Source organism: Denticeps clupeoides, chromosome 4 (assembly GCF_900700375.1).
Source record: "Denticeps clupeoides chromosome 4, fDenClu1.1, whole genome shotgun sequence".
Lineage (NCBI taxonomy): Eukaryota > Metazoa > Chordata > Actinopteri > Clupeiformes > Denticipitidae > Denticeps > Denticeps clupeoides.
The window spans coordinates 18,295,722-18,316,630 of NC_041710.1; the positions used below are offsets into that span (position 1 = coordinate 18,295,722).

Genomic DNA, 20,909 nt, shown 5'->3' on the forward strand with positions numbered 1-20,909 from the left:
AGGTCTTGAGCTTCCTTTTGAAAATTCTCAGTGACTGTGCTCTTCTGACCTCGAGGGGAAGTTCATTCCACCACGAGGGGCCAAGACGGAGAAGAGTCTAGATGAATGTCTTCCTTTTACCTTCAGAGATGGAGGGACAAGTCGAGTAGTACTGGAGGCTTGGAAAATACAAGGTGCAGTGTGAGGTATAATAAGGGCTATGAGGATGGTGCTACTCCATGTTTGGCTTTGTAGGCCAGCATCAGTATTTTGAATCTGATGCGTGCAGCTACTGGGAGCCAGTGGAGGGACCGTGGCTGAGGGGTGGTGTGGGAGAATTTGAGAAGGTTGAAGATCAGTCATGCTGCAGCATTTTGTATTAGTTGGAGAGGTCGGATGGTACATAGAGGTAGACCAGCTAGAAGGGAGTTGCAGTAGTCCAGTCATGAGATTACAAAGGACTGAACCAGTAGCTGGGCGGCCTGTGTTGACAGATAAGGACAGATCTGCTAGAATGAATATTAGTTCAGTTTTGGAGGGATTGAGTTTGAGATGATGGGCTGCCATCCAAAATCAGAATCAGAATCAGAATCGTATTTATTGGCCAAGTAAGTGCAAGCACATACAAGGAATTTGATTCCGGTAGATGGTGTCTCTCAAGTACAACAATCAACAACAATCAACAACAACAACAATGTGCAAGGGTGTGGTGTTATTGTCCAAGTTGTGGATTGTTTGTGATTTATAAATAACTATATCTACTTTTTATGAATAAATAGGCAAAAACAAACTAAATCTTATATACAAGTGAACATAAAGTGCAGTGTGCAATGATGGAGGAGATGAGATGTCAGTTAGACATGCAGAGATTTTGGAAGCAGCACGTAGATCTGTAGGAGTAAAAGAGAAGATGAGTTGTGTGTCGTCGGCATAGCAGTGGTAGGATAATCCATGTGAGGAAATGACCTCATCAAGTGATCTCGTGTAGAGGGAGAGAAGAAGTACTGAGCCTTAAGGGATGCCAGTGGAGAGTCTACATGAGGCAGAGGTGGATCCTTTACAAGTTCTTTGGTAAGACTGCTCATCAAGGTAGGAAGCAAACCACTGCCATGCTGAGCCCCAAATTCCAAGCCTCTTCAGGATAGACAAGATAGTCTTGTAGTTAACTGTGTCAAATGCTGCAGAGAGGTCAAGGAGAATAAGAACAATTTACAGTTTTGCTGATCTGGCCACATGTAGCTTATCAGAAACAGACAGAAGGGCCTTCTCAGTAGAATGAGCTGTTCTGAAGTCAGACTGGTTAGGATCCAGGATGTTGGTCTGTGACAGATGAAGTGATGGCCTATTGTAGACACAGCGCTAAAGGATTTTAGAAAGAAACGAGAGGAGAGAAACTGGTTGGTAATTGTTGATAATTGTAGGATCAGCGGTGGGTTTCTTTAGGATTGGATGAACCCTAGCTGTTTTAAAGGAAGAGTTGTTTATGATATAAGAAATGAAAGGGATCAGGTCAGAAGAGATGGTTTGGAGCATTGCGGAAGGGATTGGATCTAGTGGACAGGTGGTTGGAAATGATCTTAATGATTTCATATGATGTGAGCTTAGAAAACTGATGTAGAGCAATTGTAGAATCTTCAGAGGGCAGAGTAGGATTTGTGGTGTGGTAAGTTAAGAGGGCTCTCTTACATTTCCCATGCTAATCAAATTCAGTGGAGAGTTGGTGATTATTACTAAAACAATAATTTTCAGGATTTAATGGAACCATCAATCTCTGAGTGAGGGTCACACACCCTTCTCTCCCCCACTCAGCGGTAATGTTGGCAGGACCTCTGTGCTGGACGTGTTTGTTGGGATCCCACACACAGCCTGCCCCTGCCAGTGTGGTGAGTGTGTAATATACCCCTCCCCACCAGCCCACACCACCCTGCCTCCCCCTCAAACCCCGGCTCCCAGAGCTCTCACACTGCAGCAGTATAAACCAGGCAGAGTTCTTACCTGCTCTTTTCACAGGCCGACCCAATGTCCCGAAAGAACCCAGGAGAAAATTTTCCGCAGCAACAAAAATAGTAGCCGGTGAAGGCTGCCGTTTGCCCCCCGGTGCCCCCCTGTCGCTGACCCGAAGAGAGTACACACACAGCCAGCATCACTATTTTCATCTTAATATTTATAAAATTCATTAGGTGGTCCATTTTCTAGTGTTGAGAGTGCTGTCTGTGTTTTGAAATCACCACAGCGTTCAATTTAAAGCTGCCTACGTAAAAAATGGCCACCAAGGGTTTTATTTTGGCTGCGCTGACAAGTTGATACTAGTGAGTGTGTGCGCACATGGGCCGTGCCTGGACCAAGTTCATGGTTAGGTTAACTTGTGCCTTTTAAAGTTGACTGCATCCACAGTACATTTCATCCATTGATGATATACAATCTGATTTTTTTCAAAATGTATGCACAGAGCAGCCAGTATAACCACAGTATAACCACTCACCAAATATTGAGCAGATCCTGATATTACCAGCATTGAGGTATGGACTCTTTGATGTTAGGTATTTGGCATAAGCCATCAGCAGCAGGTCCTTAAAGTGTCACCTTCAAGGATTAGATTTGTTCTATCCAGCTCATCCAATAGGTGCTCAGTTGGAGAATTTGGAGTTCAGGTCAACACCTCCAACTTTTTTGCTGCTCAACAAGTTTTTGCAGTGTTGTAGAGAACATCCTCCTGCTGAAAGAGGACACTGACATTAGGGAATACTTCATTTCAGCCTTTTCAGCGTCAGTAAGATCTTAGTTGGATCCGAGAGCATAGGGCAAGCCCCCACTTCCATCAGTGAGCCTTCGCTGTCCATGACCCTGTCACTGATTTTCCTTCCTTGGCACCACCTTTGGTAGGTCCTGACCACAGGAGCTGCAGTTTTGGACATGCTATGATTCAGCCGTCAAGCCATAACAATTTGGTCCTTGTCAAAATCACTCAAATTATTACATTTACTATTTTGTTCTGCTTCCAACCCATCAAATTCAAAGACAAATTCTTCAATTAATGACTAATATGTCCCTCCTACAGCTAGGTACCAAGTCATTCAATGTCATTCATTCACTTTTAAGTGGTCATAATGATATAGCAAATAAATGCAAATTTGGAGTTTGCTTCTTTCATGGGATTCGAACCAGCAATCGCTAGGCCACCACTGCCCCAAATTACATGTTGAGGGAATTAAAGGGGGTTTCTTGCTACAGTGTGCTGCTCTCTAGTTGTTGAGTATATTTAAGTCTATACAGATGTGCAGATTGCAACAGAGACCAACACATGGATGCAATCTTAATTATTTACCATTTTTTAAATCCCAAACAATGCAAACATTGACCACATGTATCAACTCCCTTGAGCAGAAATGAGCGGGCAGCGGTGCTGCAATAGTGATATAAGATTTCATCCGAGCCCAGCATGTTGATTTAGGAACTAGGGTTTTGGCCGTCGAGTGTAAACAACAAGAGGAGCTTCTTATAGACCAATGGCACTAGGAGTAATAATGTAGTGTATCGGAGGTGGAAGGGGCAGGGGCCTCTCAGCCTACGTCATCGCTGACCTTTTTATGTTTGGAGAAGGTATTTTATTTCACTTTTTTTTTTACATTTACACTTAAGCAATTGTGGAATGTGTGGGTATAAAATGGCAGCTTTGTCTTAATCAGATGGACGCCCAAGGCCCTCAGGTGTCAGCCAAGCCCTCCACATCAGCTGCATTGTGTTATCGCTGTCAGAGGAAATTAAATAGCCATTTGTTGATCCAATTTCAGGTGATTAAATCTATGATGTAAATGGACACAGATAAACAAGAAAATTGTTTAGCATGTGTAATTGGTCATTTCAACAACTTATTTGTCTGAGTGCCTTTTATCTGACTGTTTAGTAATCTACATTTAAATTTTTTAGGACGTTTCAAAAGTAGAATGCAAATGTTTAATTACCAGGATGATGTATTTTGGACCTTTATAAGTAAAACTGATCTCAGTGTATGCTTCAGATCTTCAGCAAAAACTCCAACTCAGCGCTTCTCAAAGTTGGGGCCTCCAAAGCCCTGCTGTATTTATTTACGCCTGCAGTAAACCCTGAGCAGTCAAAGGAACAATTTAACAGTGCCCCCTACAGGACCCTAATGGCGTCTGAGAGTGTCCCGGGGCGTTTTGGGGTAGTTCGCTCTACTCCCGTTGAAGAAACAGATTGGTGGGAGCAACATCATACCATGTAAGCATGTTGTTCTGGAATTGATGATGGCCTTGTCTGGTCTTGTCATTTGATTGGATGATTCATTATATAACAGATTTACAGCCAGACATGAACAGCGGAGGATTTATTTCAGTCTGCTGATGAATCCATTTTTTTAAATATTAAACATTTAAGTATTTAACTGCATTGCCGTGACAGACAATCATACATAACAACTAATTACAGGCATTTACAAGGTGATATGGTGTACATTTCATTAAGAATGATAGAAGAATAATAATGGATATCACTCTTTTTTAAAGAATATTTTTACCCCTAATGGTCGCTGTTCCTAGGATTGAGTGATTGTCAGTTTACCCAATTCTGCACAAACACATCCTGTTTTACTCATCACTTGTTTCATTTTGCACTGCTTGAACTCTGTAAAAAAATCATTGACACAATGACCTTCGGGCTCCAGCCAAATCTGCCAAACCTTTTCAGACTCATTTGTAATTGAATCACATTCACATGCTTACATCTACAAAGGAAACTGATGCACATGGTCTTTTTTCTGGCTTTATTACATGGCCCACCAAACAATATTATGCTTTCGTTCATATTTTTTCCACTCCTATTTTTTTATTGCCTTAAATTCAGTCTCATCAACTCTCAGATAACAAGGGAGCCCTTCATGAGGGGACACAAGGAGAGCAGTCAACGCAGGTTGACATGGAAAAAGCCCAAATTTTGTCTTGCTTCAGGGAAGTTTGGCACAATTTATAATGCTTTCTTCCTGATAATCAAAGAGTGAGCCAGGGCTGCAGAGACGTGTGTGCAGACCTCAGGGAACCACTGGGGTTCAGCTGAGCAGAAAGAAAATAAACCTCAAATTCATCACACTGGACTCACTTGGCCTTCTGGAATTTTCGTTGCCCTTTTCTCATCTCCTGGGGAACGGAATGCACTTTATCCATTCAAGTTTTGTTGAGTTGCTGAGTTGGAGTTAAGATGTTGTCAGTGTTCCATGGCTGTTTCGTCTAATTATGTCTACATTTCAATTTCATCAAGTTGGTAATCAACCCTGGCTTTTCAGGCATCTTATTATAACCTTATAACAAACGCCACCCTTCTTAACAAATGCAAATTATTATGAACTGTGAGACACAGAACAAAACATATGTGGTGAAATTAATCATATATGCCCTTGCCATAACTCAGCGGACTGGTGTTGTTTTCTATTCATCCCGAGCACTGCACCCCAGTACAGGATCTGGGGTCAGGCCCACACATGAGACATTTCCTCCCAGTTACCAGCTGAACCTTACACTGGTGCCAGCAGATCCAACCTGATCACACTTCCTGTTCCACTTCAAAGACTATGCTAATGAGCTTCTTAAGTGCACGTCCCACAATGCCATGTGTGTTTGCCTCACCTTGGGCTATCTTGAAATGTGAAACCATTACAGACTGACAAATCCCAGAGGATTTAGCCACTGCAAATAGAATTTCCTTAAACAAGAATATCATGATCTAAATCATTCAAACCTTTCTAGCTATAATAGAGTTGGATTTTATTACAATCTGATATTTGCAGAAATATGTATATTTCTGTGCACACACACACACATATATGCAACAATCAGTTAAATGTATAAAATCATAAAAATGCTAAATTAAAGTGCTCAATACAATTACCAAAACTGTTTTAGAATTTTTTTAAATTCTAGTGTTTTATGACAACAATCTTCTATTTGTTAAGAAGGATTCAGATTTTTCAGCTACAGAATGATTTATTTATTTTTTAATTATACAAGGAACTGCTTTTACATAATGTTTTTCTGCCATTAAATGAATAGTGCATTATATATTAATCTGTTTACTTGTATTACTTAAATGTGTAGATGTGTGTAATGTGCTGCTAGTTTTTTGTGCCTGAAAAACATTTTGGAGTGTTCTAGCTGGTACTTCACAACAAGAATCTAAGAGTGCTCAATGCAGAACTTTAATATTTAATACTTCCGCAGACGCTGCAGCAGGCCTCTGGATGGCAGTATCTCTCTTTCCCAGGATTCTCCTCAGTCAGCGAGAGACAGGCCCCAGGGTTATTGTGCCAGTTGCAAGGAAGCGGATACGTGTGCAGGGGCGAACCACGAAGCAAAACCCGGCAGAGGAAGTGGTGAGATTGTTTGTCGGACCGTTCCTGCTGATGCTGGTTACTTTTCAGCAGCAGCAGCCCCTCAGCACTGAAAAGTGTCCAAATTAAAACACAACAAGAAGGGAGTGAACAAGCGGTAGGTGGGTGGTGTGGTGACTTAAGGATGAGTCTGAATAGGCTGAGAAGAGGCTGCACGCTTTTCACAGTGTTGAAAATGAGGCATCAGCAACAGAGAAGGGAGGAGTTTTAGAGGAAAATGGGTACAGAAGATGGCAAAGAATACAGGAAGTTATTTGAGGAAGTGTTTGAGGAATGAAAGCAAACTGTCTTTGAAGCAAAGATATGGAAGGGTGCTTCGGTGCATTGACAGATGAGCTCCATTTCTGCAGCATGTACTGTCAGTTGCAAATGTATGGAAATGTATTCCACCTCAGCACCAAACAATAAACAGAAGGATCCATGGAAAATGAAGACATCTTTCATAGTACGATACTCCTGTTGACTTCAGACAGTTCCCTCACTGTGGGAACATACGAATCTACCGTGCCTGTGAGAGGGACCGAGTGCGGTAGCACAAAGATGCATCAGCAGGGTGTGGTCTGAGATGCTATAGCTTTCACTGCAAAAGGAATCACTCACACAATTGGTTAAAATCATGAAACAATAAATGGCAGAAATAAATTTGTCTATGGATTTAAAATTATTAGTCTAACCATCCCAGTACAGGGTCATAGCACTAAGGATGAGGAAGAAGTCAGAAACAACCACTAGATTTGGTGCCAGTCCATAGCAGGTAATAACATACTTACACAGACATCTATGGCCAGTTTAGAGCCTTTAGACTGCGGCAGAAAAACTGCATCTACATCAAATACATCCAACCAAGGTTTCTCTGTTTCAGTAAAGCCTTGCACTTATGATAGACTGTAAATGACGGCTGTAGACAGAAATGCTACCTGGGTGGCTGGTAACAGGCAGTGCTCATTCATTTGTCAGGTTATTTCGGCACAAATGACAAATTACTAATTGTAGGTACGGTCTCCCTGCAGCCCCATGGGGTTAAGTGTGCATTTGAAGGGCACAATGGCAGCAGAAGGATTTGCTTTAGTGGTGATTGGATTTGCAGGTTCACTCGCTGATTCATCAACAATAGTCTCACTATTGTACTCATAAGTGTAATATATTTTCATTTAAAATTTGACTGTGATTAATTTATTAGCATTTCACATGTTAAAATAATAAATGCAAATGCTGTTTACTTCCTGTTTAGGGGTCCTGACCTATGACCTACAGTCACAGGACACCCCATTAAATAACCAGCTCTTTATTAGGAAATGTCCACATATCAATGTCCAATCATGTTATGTATGTCTGGAAAAGAAAGTGACAATTACAATTAAACAACAAAAATTATCATTTTTTTACACATTGCATGTACAGCCCGTTTCAAGTCACACCCCATTAAGATCAGGGCTTTGACTTGGCCATTCCAGGACTCTCCACTTCTTAGTTTATGGATTTGCTGGTATGCTTTGTGTCATTGTCATGTTGCAGTGTCCAGTTCCACTTCAGCTTTAATTTTTTTGCAGATGGTTTCACATGTTCTTCAAGCACCCTCTGATACACAGTAGAATTCATGATGGATTCTATGATGGTGAGCTGGCCAGGTCCTGCTGCAGCAAAGCATCCCAAAAACCAAGATACTGCCAACTCCATGCTTCACATTTGGTTTACGCCAAAACGTGTCTTCTGTTCTGGTGTCCAAATAATTAAATTTTAGACTCATCTGTCCAAAGAACATTATTCCAGAAGTCATTGTCTACGTTCACTCTGGCAAACTTCAGTCTGGCCTTAATGTTTCTCTTAGAGAGCAAAGGTTTCCTCCTTGCACACTTCCCATGAAAGTCAAATTTGTGTGGTCTCTTTCTGATGTAGAGTCATGCACTTTCACATTGACAGTAGCCAGAGCCTGCTGTAGTTCCCGTGATTAAATTTTAGGTGATGATTTTTGATGACTTCTTTGAGCATCTTACGTTCTGCTCTGGGGGTCAATTTGCTTGGACGGCCAGACCTGGGCATGGTGGCAGTTGTTTTGAATGTCCTCCACTTATACAATTTTTCGGATGGTGGAATGGCTGAGATAGAATTCTTTTGAGATCTTTTTAAATCCCTTACCAGACTCATAAGCAGCCACAATCTTCTTTCTGAGGGCATCAGACAACTCTTTAGATCTCACCATGGTGCTCACATCAACACTTCAACAGTCAGGAGCACACCAAACTAATCTGAGGTTTAACCAGGGCAAAGCTCCTTTACAATGCTGGGTACTGATCATATGCACCTGACGTGATACAGCTGTGTCTGATGTGGGGGTGTCCTAATATTTTTTGGATCCCGAAATATCATTAAAAATTATATTAAATATCCATATGTCCAAATATATTTAAAAATATACAGGCTTTCATAGGGTGTCCTAATTTTCTCACATGACTGTATGTAAAATTCATTTTAGCCAGAGACAGACAGTGAAGGAGTTTTAGGGCCAATTAAGATAACACATCTTTGCATATGCATTTACACGGCTGCACCAATAACATGGGAGCAACGGTCACTGGACCGGGAGCAACGGTCACTTTTTTATCAATTCACAACCCTAAATATATTACAACATTATTTCAACACACCTATAAACTTTAAACAGATCAGATTCGTTTCTCTATAGCAATTTTGGACCAACAGTGGGTCATCACTATTCTGTCGCTTCACCTCAGAATTTCATTGGAAGGAGAGTTTTTTTGAGGCCGAAAGTGTATCTGGCTGCTCCTTTATAAAAGTCGAACACAAAAAAGGTTCACAATCAATGCTGATTTGTGATCCATCATTCCTGTCACTCGCGCATGGGTGGGAGCCATATGCAGCGAATGAGGGCCGCTTGTCAGGTGAGTCATCCTGGCTGGACTCTTGCGCTTGGCTCCATCGCCCCCAATCAACCTCATTGTCCCCACTGCACTCCCACCTCCTGCGTGCACCTGTTTAATACTTTCCATAATAGATGACCTGCCATCCCTTGGAGGTGTGACCTCTGACCTCTGGTATTGTGTCAATCACTCATGACAGGCCTATATATATATATATAGGTGTGTGTGTGTGTGTGTGTGTGTGTGTGCTTCCTCAGACATGTTGCACAAAATTCCTTGCTGATTTTTCAAGGAAATATTAAGTATACATTGTTCTTCCCACTAGCCACTCTGAAAGTACATTATGTGCTTCCATGTACTGGGAAACCGAATGCATTTCAAATTAGCCCAACAAGCTGTCAAGGCATGTATGTGGAGCATTTCCTTAACATTTTGTTTTGAACAAATGTCAAACTGTTCTGATGCACAAAGACTAATTTTGCTCTCAAAGGTATAAGAGGGCGGACAGGGATTCGGAAAATGTCTTTTAGCAGGAGTCTGCATGAGGACAGCCTGATCAGCCCTAATTGGTGAGGCTAATTAATGCAGGAACTCTGCCTTCAGTGCAGCCTTTAGGAGCCCTTACCACAACTGGCTACAGTTCTGTCAGTTGAGCCACTAGAGAGAGAAAGCGAGCAAAACAATAACTCTGAGTTTATGACATCAATTAGCCTGGTCATGCTGGGCACAATTACACACTTTATACTAATACTGACACTAATTAGATCCAACCTGAATAGTTTAAAACATGAAGTACAAAACAAGGGTTAGATAATTTATTGTGTTTTTAGATTGCAAATATCACCTGTGGGTAGTTTACTGCACATCTGTTTCAGGTAGCTATAAGTAGTATTGATTTATAAATTGTGGAAAGAGGATGCTGAAGGTCTTTAATGCAAATTGCATTTGGGAACATAGCAAAGACATAGCAAAGGCATCTCAGAACTAGCAGGGACCAATGTAAGAAGAAAAGAGCACTGGAAAAGTGAGAAACTTGACCACACAGCCTTATAATTTTGCTTAATTATTTCCAGTACAACAAATAAATAAATACAAATAAACCAAAAAGAAGAATTATAGAATGTGAAAAAAAGATTATTCATATTAATACTAGATAAACTAAAGTTTTGCAAATATAAGAATCCTAATAATAGTAATTTTCTCCTAATATAATTCTTTATTGACAGAAAAATTCTTTGGCAATAGATTGAACACTATGAGACTCAACAGCAATACAGAAACCTTGTGTCAGAATTTTGGAATATAACAATGTGTTGGGAATGAATACTCACTCAATCACTCACCATAACCACTTATCCTAGTCAGTGTTAGAGCCAAAAAGGCCCTCCCCAGGACACTGGCCAACACTTTACCACCAAATTTACATATACCAAAACCTTAACAGAAGGCACATGCACCTTCTACATTTTTATTGCAGTATCTCGTTTATCAAATTGACTGAATATTCCCTGCTCTTTCCATTATCTGTAATTATAGTAGAAATATAATATTATAAGATTATATATAATAATAGATTATAATTTTAGTAGAAAATATGATTTTGTATTGTTTTGTTATTGCTATATAAGAAGAAATGTAATTACTGTTTCACTACTTTTTATTGGATGTGATTTGGAGAGATTTATGATACCTGAATCTTCAAAATAAACTGTTTCTGTTAGAACTTGACTGGTAATTGGAATATATGTAATAGGAAATAAATTATCTACATTTCTCCCGGCGGCCCCAGCATGACATGGGTGGCATGATGAACAAGTTTAGTGAGATCCTGGGGTTATAAGTGAGAAAGACGTCTGCTTTTAGAACCTGTATTAATAAATTCTGTGACCAAAAGCCAAAAGTCATCTCATATGGTGTTCTGGATCATTATGAGGTGTTGGCAGTGTTATACATGTGATAGACAGCACTTTTCAATTTGCTTCCAAAACTCATACCTTGTTGACCTTGTGTGAATCTTGTGTGGAGTTCTTCTGTGTTCACATAGAGGAGAACCTCTCCTGGACTCTCAACACCAGCTCGTTAGCCAAAAAAGTCCAGCAGTGTCTTTGCTTCCCGTGGAGGCTGATGAAAGCCCTTCTCCCACCACCCGTCCTCACCACCTTCCATAGAGGGACTACTGAGAGCATTCTGACCAGCTGTATCACTGTCTGGTTTGGAGACTGCAACGTATCGGACCGCAACTCCCTACAGCGGATAGTGAGGACAGCTGAGAAGATCATTGGAGTCTCTCTCCCCTCCATAAAAGGACATTTTCAACACATGCTGCATCAGGGACGATCCTCTTGGCTCCTATTTCTACTAAAGCAGCATTTACACTTTTTTGAAACATGTACAGTACTGGCCAAAAGTTTGGACACACCTTCTTGTTCAAATTCAAATTCAATGTGTTTTCTTTATTTTCATGACCATTTACATTGGTAGATTCTCACTGAAGGCATCAAAACTATAAACGTGGAGTTATGTCCTTAACAAAAAAAGATTAAATAACTGAAAACATCTTTTATATTCTAGTTTCTTCCACCCATTGCTCTGATTACTGCTTTGCACGCTCTTGGCATTCTCTCGATGAGAGACTTCAAGAAGTCGTTACCTGAAATGGGTTTTCAAACAGTCTTGAAGGAGTTCCCAGAGGTGTTTAGCACTTGTTGGCCCCTTTGCCTTCACTCTGCGGTCCAGCTCACGGTGACTGTCCGGTGACTGTGGAGGCCAGGTCTCCACTTTTTGTTAAGTACATAACTCCACATGTGTTCATTCATAGTTTTGATGCCTTCAGTGAGAATCTTCCCATGTAAATGGTCATGAAAATAAAGAAAACACATTGAATGAGAAGGTGTGTCCAAACTTTTGGCCTGTACTGTATGTAGCTGAAATGACAACAAAGCTCACTTGAAGCCTTCCTTACACAGGGAAATTTTGTATTCATTAGGAAAGCCACTAACCAATAACAAGGATTGCCATAACATAATTTACTACTTCTAAAATCCTTTGCATGGCCTATATAAAAGCTTTAATGTAGGATCATAATGTATGAGGGTAGAGCATACTATTATCTGCAGTAGGCTCTTTTTTCCACACATTTTCATACATTTCCATCAGCCTCGAGTGACCCCCATTGCTAAATTGAGCGCCACAATTACAGCACATTGCCTGACAGGAGAGGGCGGACGACTGGTCGCATCCTTACCGAATTTCTCGCCTGCTTCTCCCCTGTTACGCCGCCAACCCCTTTTCTCCCATCATGCAACAGCAAACAAAGGGGTTGAGCAAGAGGACGACTGAAAAAAAAAAACGAGGAGAAAAGTTTTAAATGCTGAAAACTACAGGCACATAAATGTTTAAAGCTGGAGCAGTCGATTCCCATTCAAACGTACAACGCAGGGAACATTGTTCCGTCTTTAGATGGGGAGCGCGGACAAGAACAAAGCTGTTTTCGGAGTCTGTAGCCTGCCAAGGTAGTTAGCATGTGCTAACCATCAGGCTAGTCATCCAGGACGTCTGGTAAGGCTCCGTTTTATTAGCAAGGCTAGCCGCTAGCAACATTAGCATCGCCTTCTGGTGCTTTAGAGTGTGATTTCAGCTGTTGCAGGAGGTTTAGAAGGACAACACAGGTTATCCAATGCAACGGCACCACGGGTAATCGACGTTATGTACACGTTATGCCAAGAGAAAAATCCAGGCTGTTTGTATATGTAATTTTTGCTGTGCAATTTTCTACCTTAGCAAGCTAGCTAAGCTAGCTGCCTGTGTCTTGTACGAGGCCTAGTGTCTCCTTTCCATGTTTATTTATAAGTGTGCCGTACGGGTCGCAAACAATCCGAAAGATATGCCTTTCCAATTATTCGGAGCTACGTGTTTACTGCTGTCCCGTCCTACTGCTGCTGCTGCGATGATGAGGCACAACGCTATGCATCTTCCATACAATCTATGTTCACTTTCTATTCATTTCTACACTCAAAACACATATTTTATTTTTATTTGTCCCACAATTTTTAATGTGTCTTTTGCAATCTTTGTATTTGTGCTTTTGTAAAAAGGGGTTCATTGATGCCATACGTTCTGTACAGCATGCCCATTGATGTGTTTACATGGAAACTAATTCCTCATAATCTCTTTTCAGGCATGGAAGGGGTGTTCACATGAGAAGATATGCACAAGCGGAAGGAGAGAGGACTTGCTCACCCTTGAAAAGTTGTCTGTGCGGCATCCCCCATTCAGCATTTGGGGAGGAACTTTCAGAATGAAGAAGATAAGCCTTAAGACAATAAAAAAATCTCTAACTCTGAAAGGCAAAGATGAAAATGAGTTTGCGTCACAGCCTTCTTTGGCAGCCAGTTTTGCTGCTGAAGACTCCCTCTTTGGAGGGTGCTACAGTAAAGAGCTCGCCAATAGTGACTTTGATAATGAGGAGGAGAAAGGATCCAAGAACCGCACAAAGAGCGAGAGCCTCATGGGCACTCTGAAGAGGAGGCTGTCATCTAAACAGAAACCCAAAGGGAAAGGGAGCTCGCCATCTGTGAGCTCTGTAGATGATGACACTTTCTCATCGTCCTCAGTGCCCATTAGTTTTAGTGATATGAAGTCCCAGCATTCTTCACGATCCACCTCTCTCCGTAGCCATCACTACAGTCCCACACCTTGGCCTCTTAGATCAGCAAATTCTGAAGAAACATGCATTAAAATGGAAGTGAAGGTGAACACCCTCATCCATTCGTCTGGTCCCAGTCCTTCACTAAATGGCATGCGGAAAGATTTTCTTGACTATCCAAGGGACGGACTGTTTGAGGAATCAGGATCTTCACTGAAGAATCCTGAACCTCAAAACGGGGACCTGCTTCTGGACATTGATGAACATGTGCCTGTCGTTATTGGTCTTGCAGCTCAGGACTATATCCAGTACACAATGCCTTTAGATGATGGACTCTACCCTGAAGAAGGTTCACGCTCTTTCTGCATGGATGGCACTTCACCTATGGACGTGGTGCCTCAGTCGGACGGGTGTTCTCTGCATGCTGAGGAGGACCCCATTGACCAGGAGCTGATGACCCCCGACATGTTTATGGAGCCGTCAATGAACAGACTTCTGCTCAACACAGCCAGTGTTCTGCTGCAAGGCTCTCGACTTGAAGCCCCTCTCTCCCCTTTACTACCTCCTCTGCCAGGCAGTCACATTCAAAGGACCATACCTGCATTTGGTGGAACTCATGCTCAGGTTGCAGAGCGAGTTATGCACCACCTCAACTTCGACCCCAACTCGGCCCCAGGGGTGAGGAGGGTATATGACGCGGTCCAGAACAATGGGCCCATGGTGGTGACCAGTCTCACTGTTGAGCTAAAGAAACTGGCCAAACAGGGCTGGTACTGGGGTCCCATCACACGATGGGAAGCTGAGGAGAAGCTAACGAACCTACTTGATGGCTCGTTCTTGGTGCGTGACAGCTCAGACGACCGCTACCTGCTCAGCCTGAGCTTCCGCTCGCAGGGTAAAACACTTCACACCAGGATTGAGCACTCCAACGGGAGTTTCAGCTTCTATGAGCAGCCAGACATGGAGGGCCACACGTCCATTGTGGACCTCATTGAGAACTCCATAAAAGATTCAGAGAGCGGCGCGTTCTGCTACTCCAGGTCTCGCTTGCCAGGGTCAGCCACCTACCCTGTCAGGCTGACCAATCCCGTGTCCCGGTTTATGCAAGTGCGGTCCCTGCAGTATCTCTGCCGGTTTGTCATTCGTCAGTACACCCGAATAGACCTGATTCAGAAATTGCCTTTGCCGAGCAAAATGAAAGATTATCTGCAGGAGAAGCACTATTGAAGATGGTAAAATGGAAGCTTCACAAGACTTGTTAGCTGCTTGCACTTTTGGAATGGAAAAAACAAGATTGCAGGTTTTAACAGTTTGTAGACTTGTTTTGATTCCATTACATTTTTTTAAAGAAATAAGAGCAGTTGCTTTATTAGTAACACTTTCTCCCTGCCATTAGACTAGTTTGTTGATTTTTGTTATGTAATGGGCACATCAACGAATGTGATTTGTAGAGGATCAGAATATACTGGAATATTTTCCTGCATGTTCATGAAGTTTGAAACATCAATATATATATTTTTTTTCTACAGAAATACAATTTAAGTCTCAAACAAAAGCACATAAGCAGCCTGAGCTTTATTGAGTTGTTTTTGACCAGCCATTGATGCACATCTAGTAATGTCCTAATGAGGTTTAGGTTTTGCCAGCATTTTTCCAGCGGAAATTTCGTTTAATTTTTTTTTTTTTTTTTTGGTCTGTGACAAAGTAATGTATGGATGGAGCTAAAACTCCAGCATCGGTGATACAGCCTATTAATAATGATGTTCAAATAGTTATCAATCACTTACTCCTTGGATCCGTTCCTCTCTCTCTGTATGTTGTTTCAGAGAGCCATACGTATGAGCTATATTAGCTGGCCTTGTCCATTCGTGTTTTTTTTTTCTCCCTACAGCATCTGTTAAGCCAAGAATATCAGAGGCAGAACAAATAATTTTCATACAAAGGAAACTTTGAATACTGCCTCAGACGTTGTGCATGTTTTCATATATATTTGTGTTTGGGGATGGTTTATACATTGGTGGTGCAATTCAGTGAAAAAAATTTTCCCTCATCCAGTATTTTTTTTTTTTTTTAGCTCTGAAATGAAAGGTACGTTTGTGTGTTTTGCTTCTTTCTCTTTGTAAGACCATTTCCTTTGTCACATTGTTATAAACACACTTTATACTGGTTTGAATTTGATCCTAAGTTACCGTGTGTAAAAGCTCAAGTTTAAGATGAGTCATATTGGATGCTACTTTAAATAACACTGACCGCATTGAAGCTGTGGATTTTGGCAGGTTTCATGAGGTGTGACTCATTCCTTTGCAATGGCACAGTGTTTAGTGTTAAACTTTCTAAATTAATTTGGGACACAGGACGCCATTAAAACTGCAGAGTGGGTGGCCATTTATTTCCATATAGTATCAAAGGGAAACAACCTCTGCCTTATTATGTGATGAAATGCAAATAAAAATAAAATGTTCTTTGTGGTGATGTGTTAGAAGTGTAGGCACAACATGTATGTCGAATGAAGTGTACACGTGTGTGTGTTTTGTTTTTTTGTTAATTGATAAACCAAATTATGTATCAAGCATTCGGTTTTAGCTTGTGAGCTGTGACCTTTTTGGTGTTGGTATGATGGAAATTTTTCTTTTTATAGGAAAGTTTACCTTCAAACACGTGTTTCTCTAATATTCTGGTTTATGGTTCGCCATTTAAATTAGGACTTCACAGGAATTGGTTTAATTCAATAGATGCCTTATGACTAGTATGTGTTTCATGGAGGAAATGGTGGATACCCAATGCTTGCACATGAAGCTATTTTTCACTATCTTGTAAACCCGCAGGGTGCATTTGGTCAGTCAGAATGGTGCGATGAGTGACCATTTTCCATGTGCTTTCTTTAATGTCAGTTTTGTCAGAGCCCCAGCAAGATTGCTGCTGCACTCTCTTTTCAAAATTAAATAAATGATATTGATGTTTTAAAAAGCTGGCTTGAGTAATTGAGTTCTTGATCATGAAATTGACTTTTTTGATGACTGACCCTATGGGCACATTTTATATCAGATATTTGTAAAAGTTCAATAAAAAGGGATTTTTTAATTATATAATAATGGTTAAGCTCTAACCCAATGTATTAGTTCTATTTCCTGTAAATGACCCCCTTAGAGCTCTAAAATGTGCTTTTAATGATCAGTTGGTACAGTCCCTTGTAAAAATATTGGTTTGATTTCTGTGAACAGCTAGCCCACTGTAGGTGGGCTGTTTGTTATGGACTGATGGGTGGAGACAACCAGCAAGTTAAACATTTCTGAAAAGCCTTTTTCTGTCATTGATTTTTGTGCAAAAATATAGTAGTAATGTCCCTCCGAATTAAATTCATAGTGTGAAAAATATGATATTCACAGCACATATACTCATATAGTGCTGGTTTGAGACATCATGACATTATTGTCTTTTGGTATCTTTCTTTTGGTATGTTTCTGTTAATGAAGGGCTAATTCTTGATGACAGCAAAATTTCACCAATACATCTTCTCATGTCTATAAGTAGAATATATGTATTGCCTTTAATGGACCTAAAATTGCATATTATTATATTAAAATAACTACAAAGTGCAGAAATGCTGCATAATGGCACTGAACAAAAAACTCAAATCCATTTCTGACAGTGCCTGTGAGTAGAGCATTGAGGTGCAGATTGTACTGGTTGTTACAAATGATTTTTTTCCTAATTGTGAAATGAGATCCATTTATGTTACTTTGTACTTGTATTTGGCTGGGGATTATTCCCAGTTTCAAAACATATATCCTGGGTAGCATATCCTGGATAGTTTGGTACTATCAACAGCTAGTATTGATGGCCTTTTCTCATGAAGAATTGCATATACATGGAATGCGGATTTAATGTATTTGGAATGACTGGAGTTTGTAAGTTCCTCTTTGTAAAATGATTTTACTAGTGCTGTTGATGTCAGTGAGTGTCTCTTGATCCATATGGCAGCGATGCTCTTTTCAGCGGATTTGTTCCAGGTTAATCTGTATGTCCTTCAGGAATATGGTGTATTTTTAAAATTTATTGCACATTTTGAATACAGTGTGTTAGGATTTTTGTGTCTTCTGATACAAACTGTAAATAAAAGGCTTCTCACATTCTTAAAACATTCATAAGGTGTATAGTATGTTTTTTTATTGTGGTGATTAATTTACTGCACCTATTAAAATAGTTAGATTCCTTTCCTTGCTTAGATTATAGAGGCACAACGGCAACAAATATTAATTATCATTAGTGCAAGTCAACAAAAGCTTAATAATTACAAAATGATTATGATTGCTAATAATAATAGGCAGGATCAGAGCTGCATTAAGTATTTAGAACTGTGCTGAACCATCTTTACTACATTCTACATAATTTGTTCAAATTACTTGTTCTGAGAGGTCACAGTTTGGGATGCATGGTTAGTGTTTTGTCCTTTTACTTAACATAATGTCCAGATAATAAATCTTAGGGTGTCCAGATGTCCTCTTTTCCCTGAAACTGGAAATTACTATATGTTTGCCTAAACATATAGTAATACACAATCTATTGAAACATTGACCCTGAAAACCAGCATTTATTTTTTGGCTGAGCTAATGTCAAACTTCAAAATGCTTTTTATAGAAAATGATTAAAACTCAGTCATTAGAGTATTTACACAGCTTCTTCATTCCCTGCCAGCTGCCGGCACTGACGTGTACTAGGTCCGCTTTGCTGAGGTGGCTCCAGAGCTCAGTCTATTACACACGCTGCCTGATCATCTAAATGCGTTACTATCCCCACTCTCTTTTAATTGGCTTCTGTGGAGGCTCCCATTCAACAGGCGTCCCTCTGAGGATCTCTCTAACACCCGTGCATTTTGCTAAATATTTCAGCCTGATAAAACACCCTTTGTTTCATAATTGGAGAAATCCCTGCTTTACAAAGTCAAATGCACGGCCTTTGGGTGCTGAGCAAGCTGTTCATCGTCTCCTGCACTCTTCACCAGTGTTAATATTACACAAAACTGCACTTGCAGAATCATGACATCTCTTAAGACTAATATTAGAACATTTTGCTTCACTGTGTATGAGTTACTTGCTAGGTGGCAACAAGCTGCTGGCAGATCAGTCATTGGTGCTAATGTCTTCCATTTGTCAGCTCCAAATCTGCTTTTCCAATCTGTGTCAATTACTACACCAAGGAAAACTGGCTGTGTTAATTCTAGGAGTCTGTCTGCCCATTTCAAACATCACATGAGTATCCTGCTTCAGTGTATAATAATGCAGGGCACGGTTACACGTAGTTTCTCCCCCGCCGTTGGAATAAAGAAAGAGCCTTTGCAGGTTCTATGGTGACATTAGCCTTCATCCTTGACACAGTGAGCAGACGTTCGGCATTGAGAAGTCCCCCCATCAGTATTCATTCCACTGAACCTCATCCAACTGTATTTTTAACCATCAGCACGCGGCAGTGAAGGCCTTGCAGCACTGAGGGAAAACAGGTCAGGGACGCAGCTTTTCTCTTTACTGTAATCATATCATCAGAAAAGTTAGAGATGCTGTGCTGTACTGGAGATGCTGTGCTGTGCTATGAAATTTTGATCAGCCACAGCCTCCACGGTGCTCCTGATAATGCAGTGGTCACCCCCCCAACCTACCCAAAAAACATACACCCACTCACACATATTCACGAGTATCACTTTTGATTCTGGCGATTGGTGGGTCCTGAGTCGAGTCGTTGCCAATGTTTCTCCAATCTTTCTGCTCTTCTGCAGAGTGGGACCTGTGGAGTTGCGCTGTTTGTCATACTGATGCTGTCTTTATCCGAGCGCTGCGCCATCTGCCCGTGGCCACAGAAGACCCCTTTCTGGGAGCGCCATGTGTCTGCACATAAAAGGGAGGCTTAGGCGGAGAGCAGCGTGGCGTCGGATCCTTGTCTCGCCCTGATTGAGCTTCATTATCGAGTGGGCTGAAGAAGTGGGTGTAGGTGTGTGCACATGTGGCACTCCATTTTCTCCACCATGCTTCAAACTAGATATCCTTCAAAAAGGGGGGGTGAGGGGCAAGGTCCAATGCTGAATGCTCTCTTTGAAGGGCAATTAATGAATCTGGAGTCATTAGCATCACATTAAGTTAAATGTGCACATGCAGGCAAGCTGAGCTGTGTTTTAATAATGCAGGAGCCTGCAACTTGTCTCCTGGCTCTGTGTTTTGGGGGCAGAGGTGTTTTGTTGGCACGCAGGGTGTCGTATCCTCGCAGGAAGGCTGGAAGGTTGCCCCACGAGATCAGTGACTCTGTTACCGAGCATAACTGGGGTCGTGAGCGTTATGGGTCTGTGCTCTTGTTTGGAGCGTACTTTTAATTAGCCTGACATTTCATTCAGGGTATCAGGGGACGTGCTGAATCTTTCATTAAATACATAAAAATGAATGCATTTTAATGAACCATTCGCCTCTCCTTATGTACAATCCAACGTGACAAACCATAAGTTGGCTTAATTTTGCATAAGACTTACAAATGTACTCCATTTTCACTGGTGTGGGTTGAAGATGGTCCCCTTCACACTTTTTAGTGAAAAATGAAAAAAAAAAAAAACCTATTCTAATGAAATACTGGCAGTATTGCAGAGTTGGTACAGTATGTTGTCTTTTGAAAAAATCAGTGTGTAGAGAATATGTACTAAGCAGTCCTTATCTTATTATTATTTTTGTATGTTGCAGCCTAGTCTGGTGAATTTTTCTTTTTGATCATATTACAACACTATGGGATATCCAACCCTGTTCCAACAGGTTTGTGAGCAGCTCAGTTTTAACACAGTTTTAAAACCATGTATCTATTTCCTGAGGACTGTTACAGACCATGGAACTCCCTTCATGATAACTGCTTGACCAGATGGTAGTGGCCTCATTCATCTGTATCACGTGCCCTCCGACACTGTTCAAATGTTACGGAACGGTTTGAAGTACTTCAGGAAGAGTTCAAGGTGTTGACTTGGCCTTCAAATTTCTCAGAT

General features: G+C 41.0%; 1 protein-coding gene across 1 annotated transcript; it reads left to right on the forward strand.

The window, feature by feature from the left end:
- Nucleotides 1-12,463: 12,463 nt before the first annotated feature.
- On the forward strand, nt 12,464-16,867 carry socs6b (suppressor of cytokine signaling 6b). The gene is made up of 2 exons (XM_028977086.1): nt 12,464-12,813; nt 13,433-16,867. Exon 2 carries the CDS (start codon nt 13,553-13,555, stop codon nt 15,125-15,127), a length of 1,575 nt encoding a protein of 524 aa, XP_028832919.1. The 5' UTR covers nt 12,464-12,813; nt 13,433-13,552; the 3' UTR covers nt 15,128-16,867.
- Nucleotides 16,868-20,909: the final 4,042 nt, after the last annotated feature.

Bases quoted from the DNA above. Each gene is read 5' to 3' on its own strand.
- socs6b (XM_028977086.1), top strand. From the start codon at position 13,553: ATGAAGAAGATAAGCCTTAAGACAATAAAAAAATCTCTAACTCTGAAA.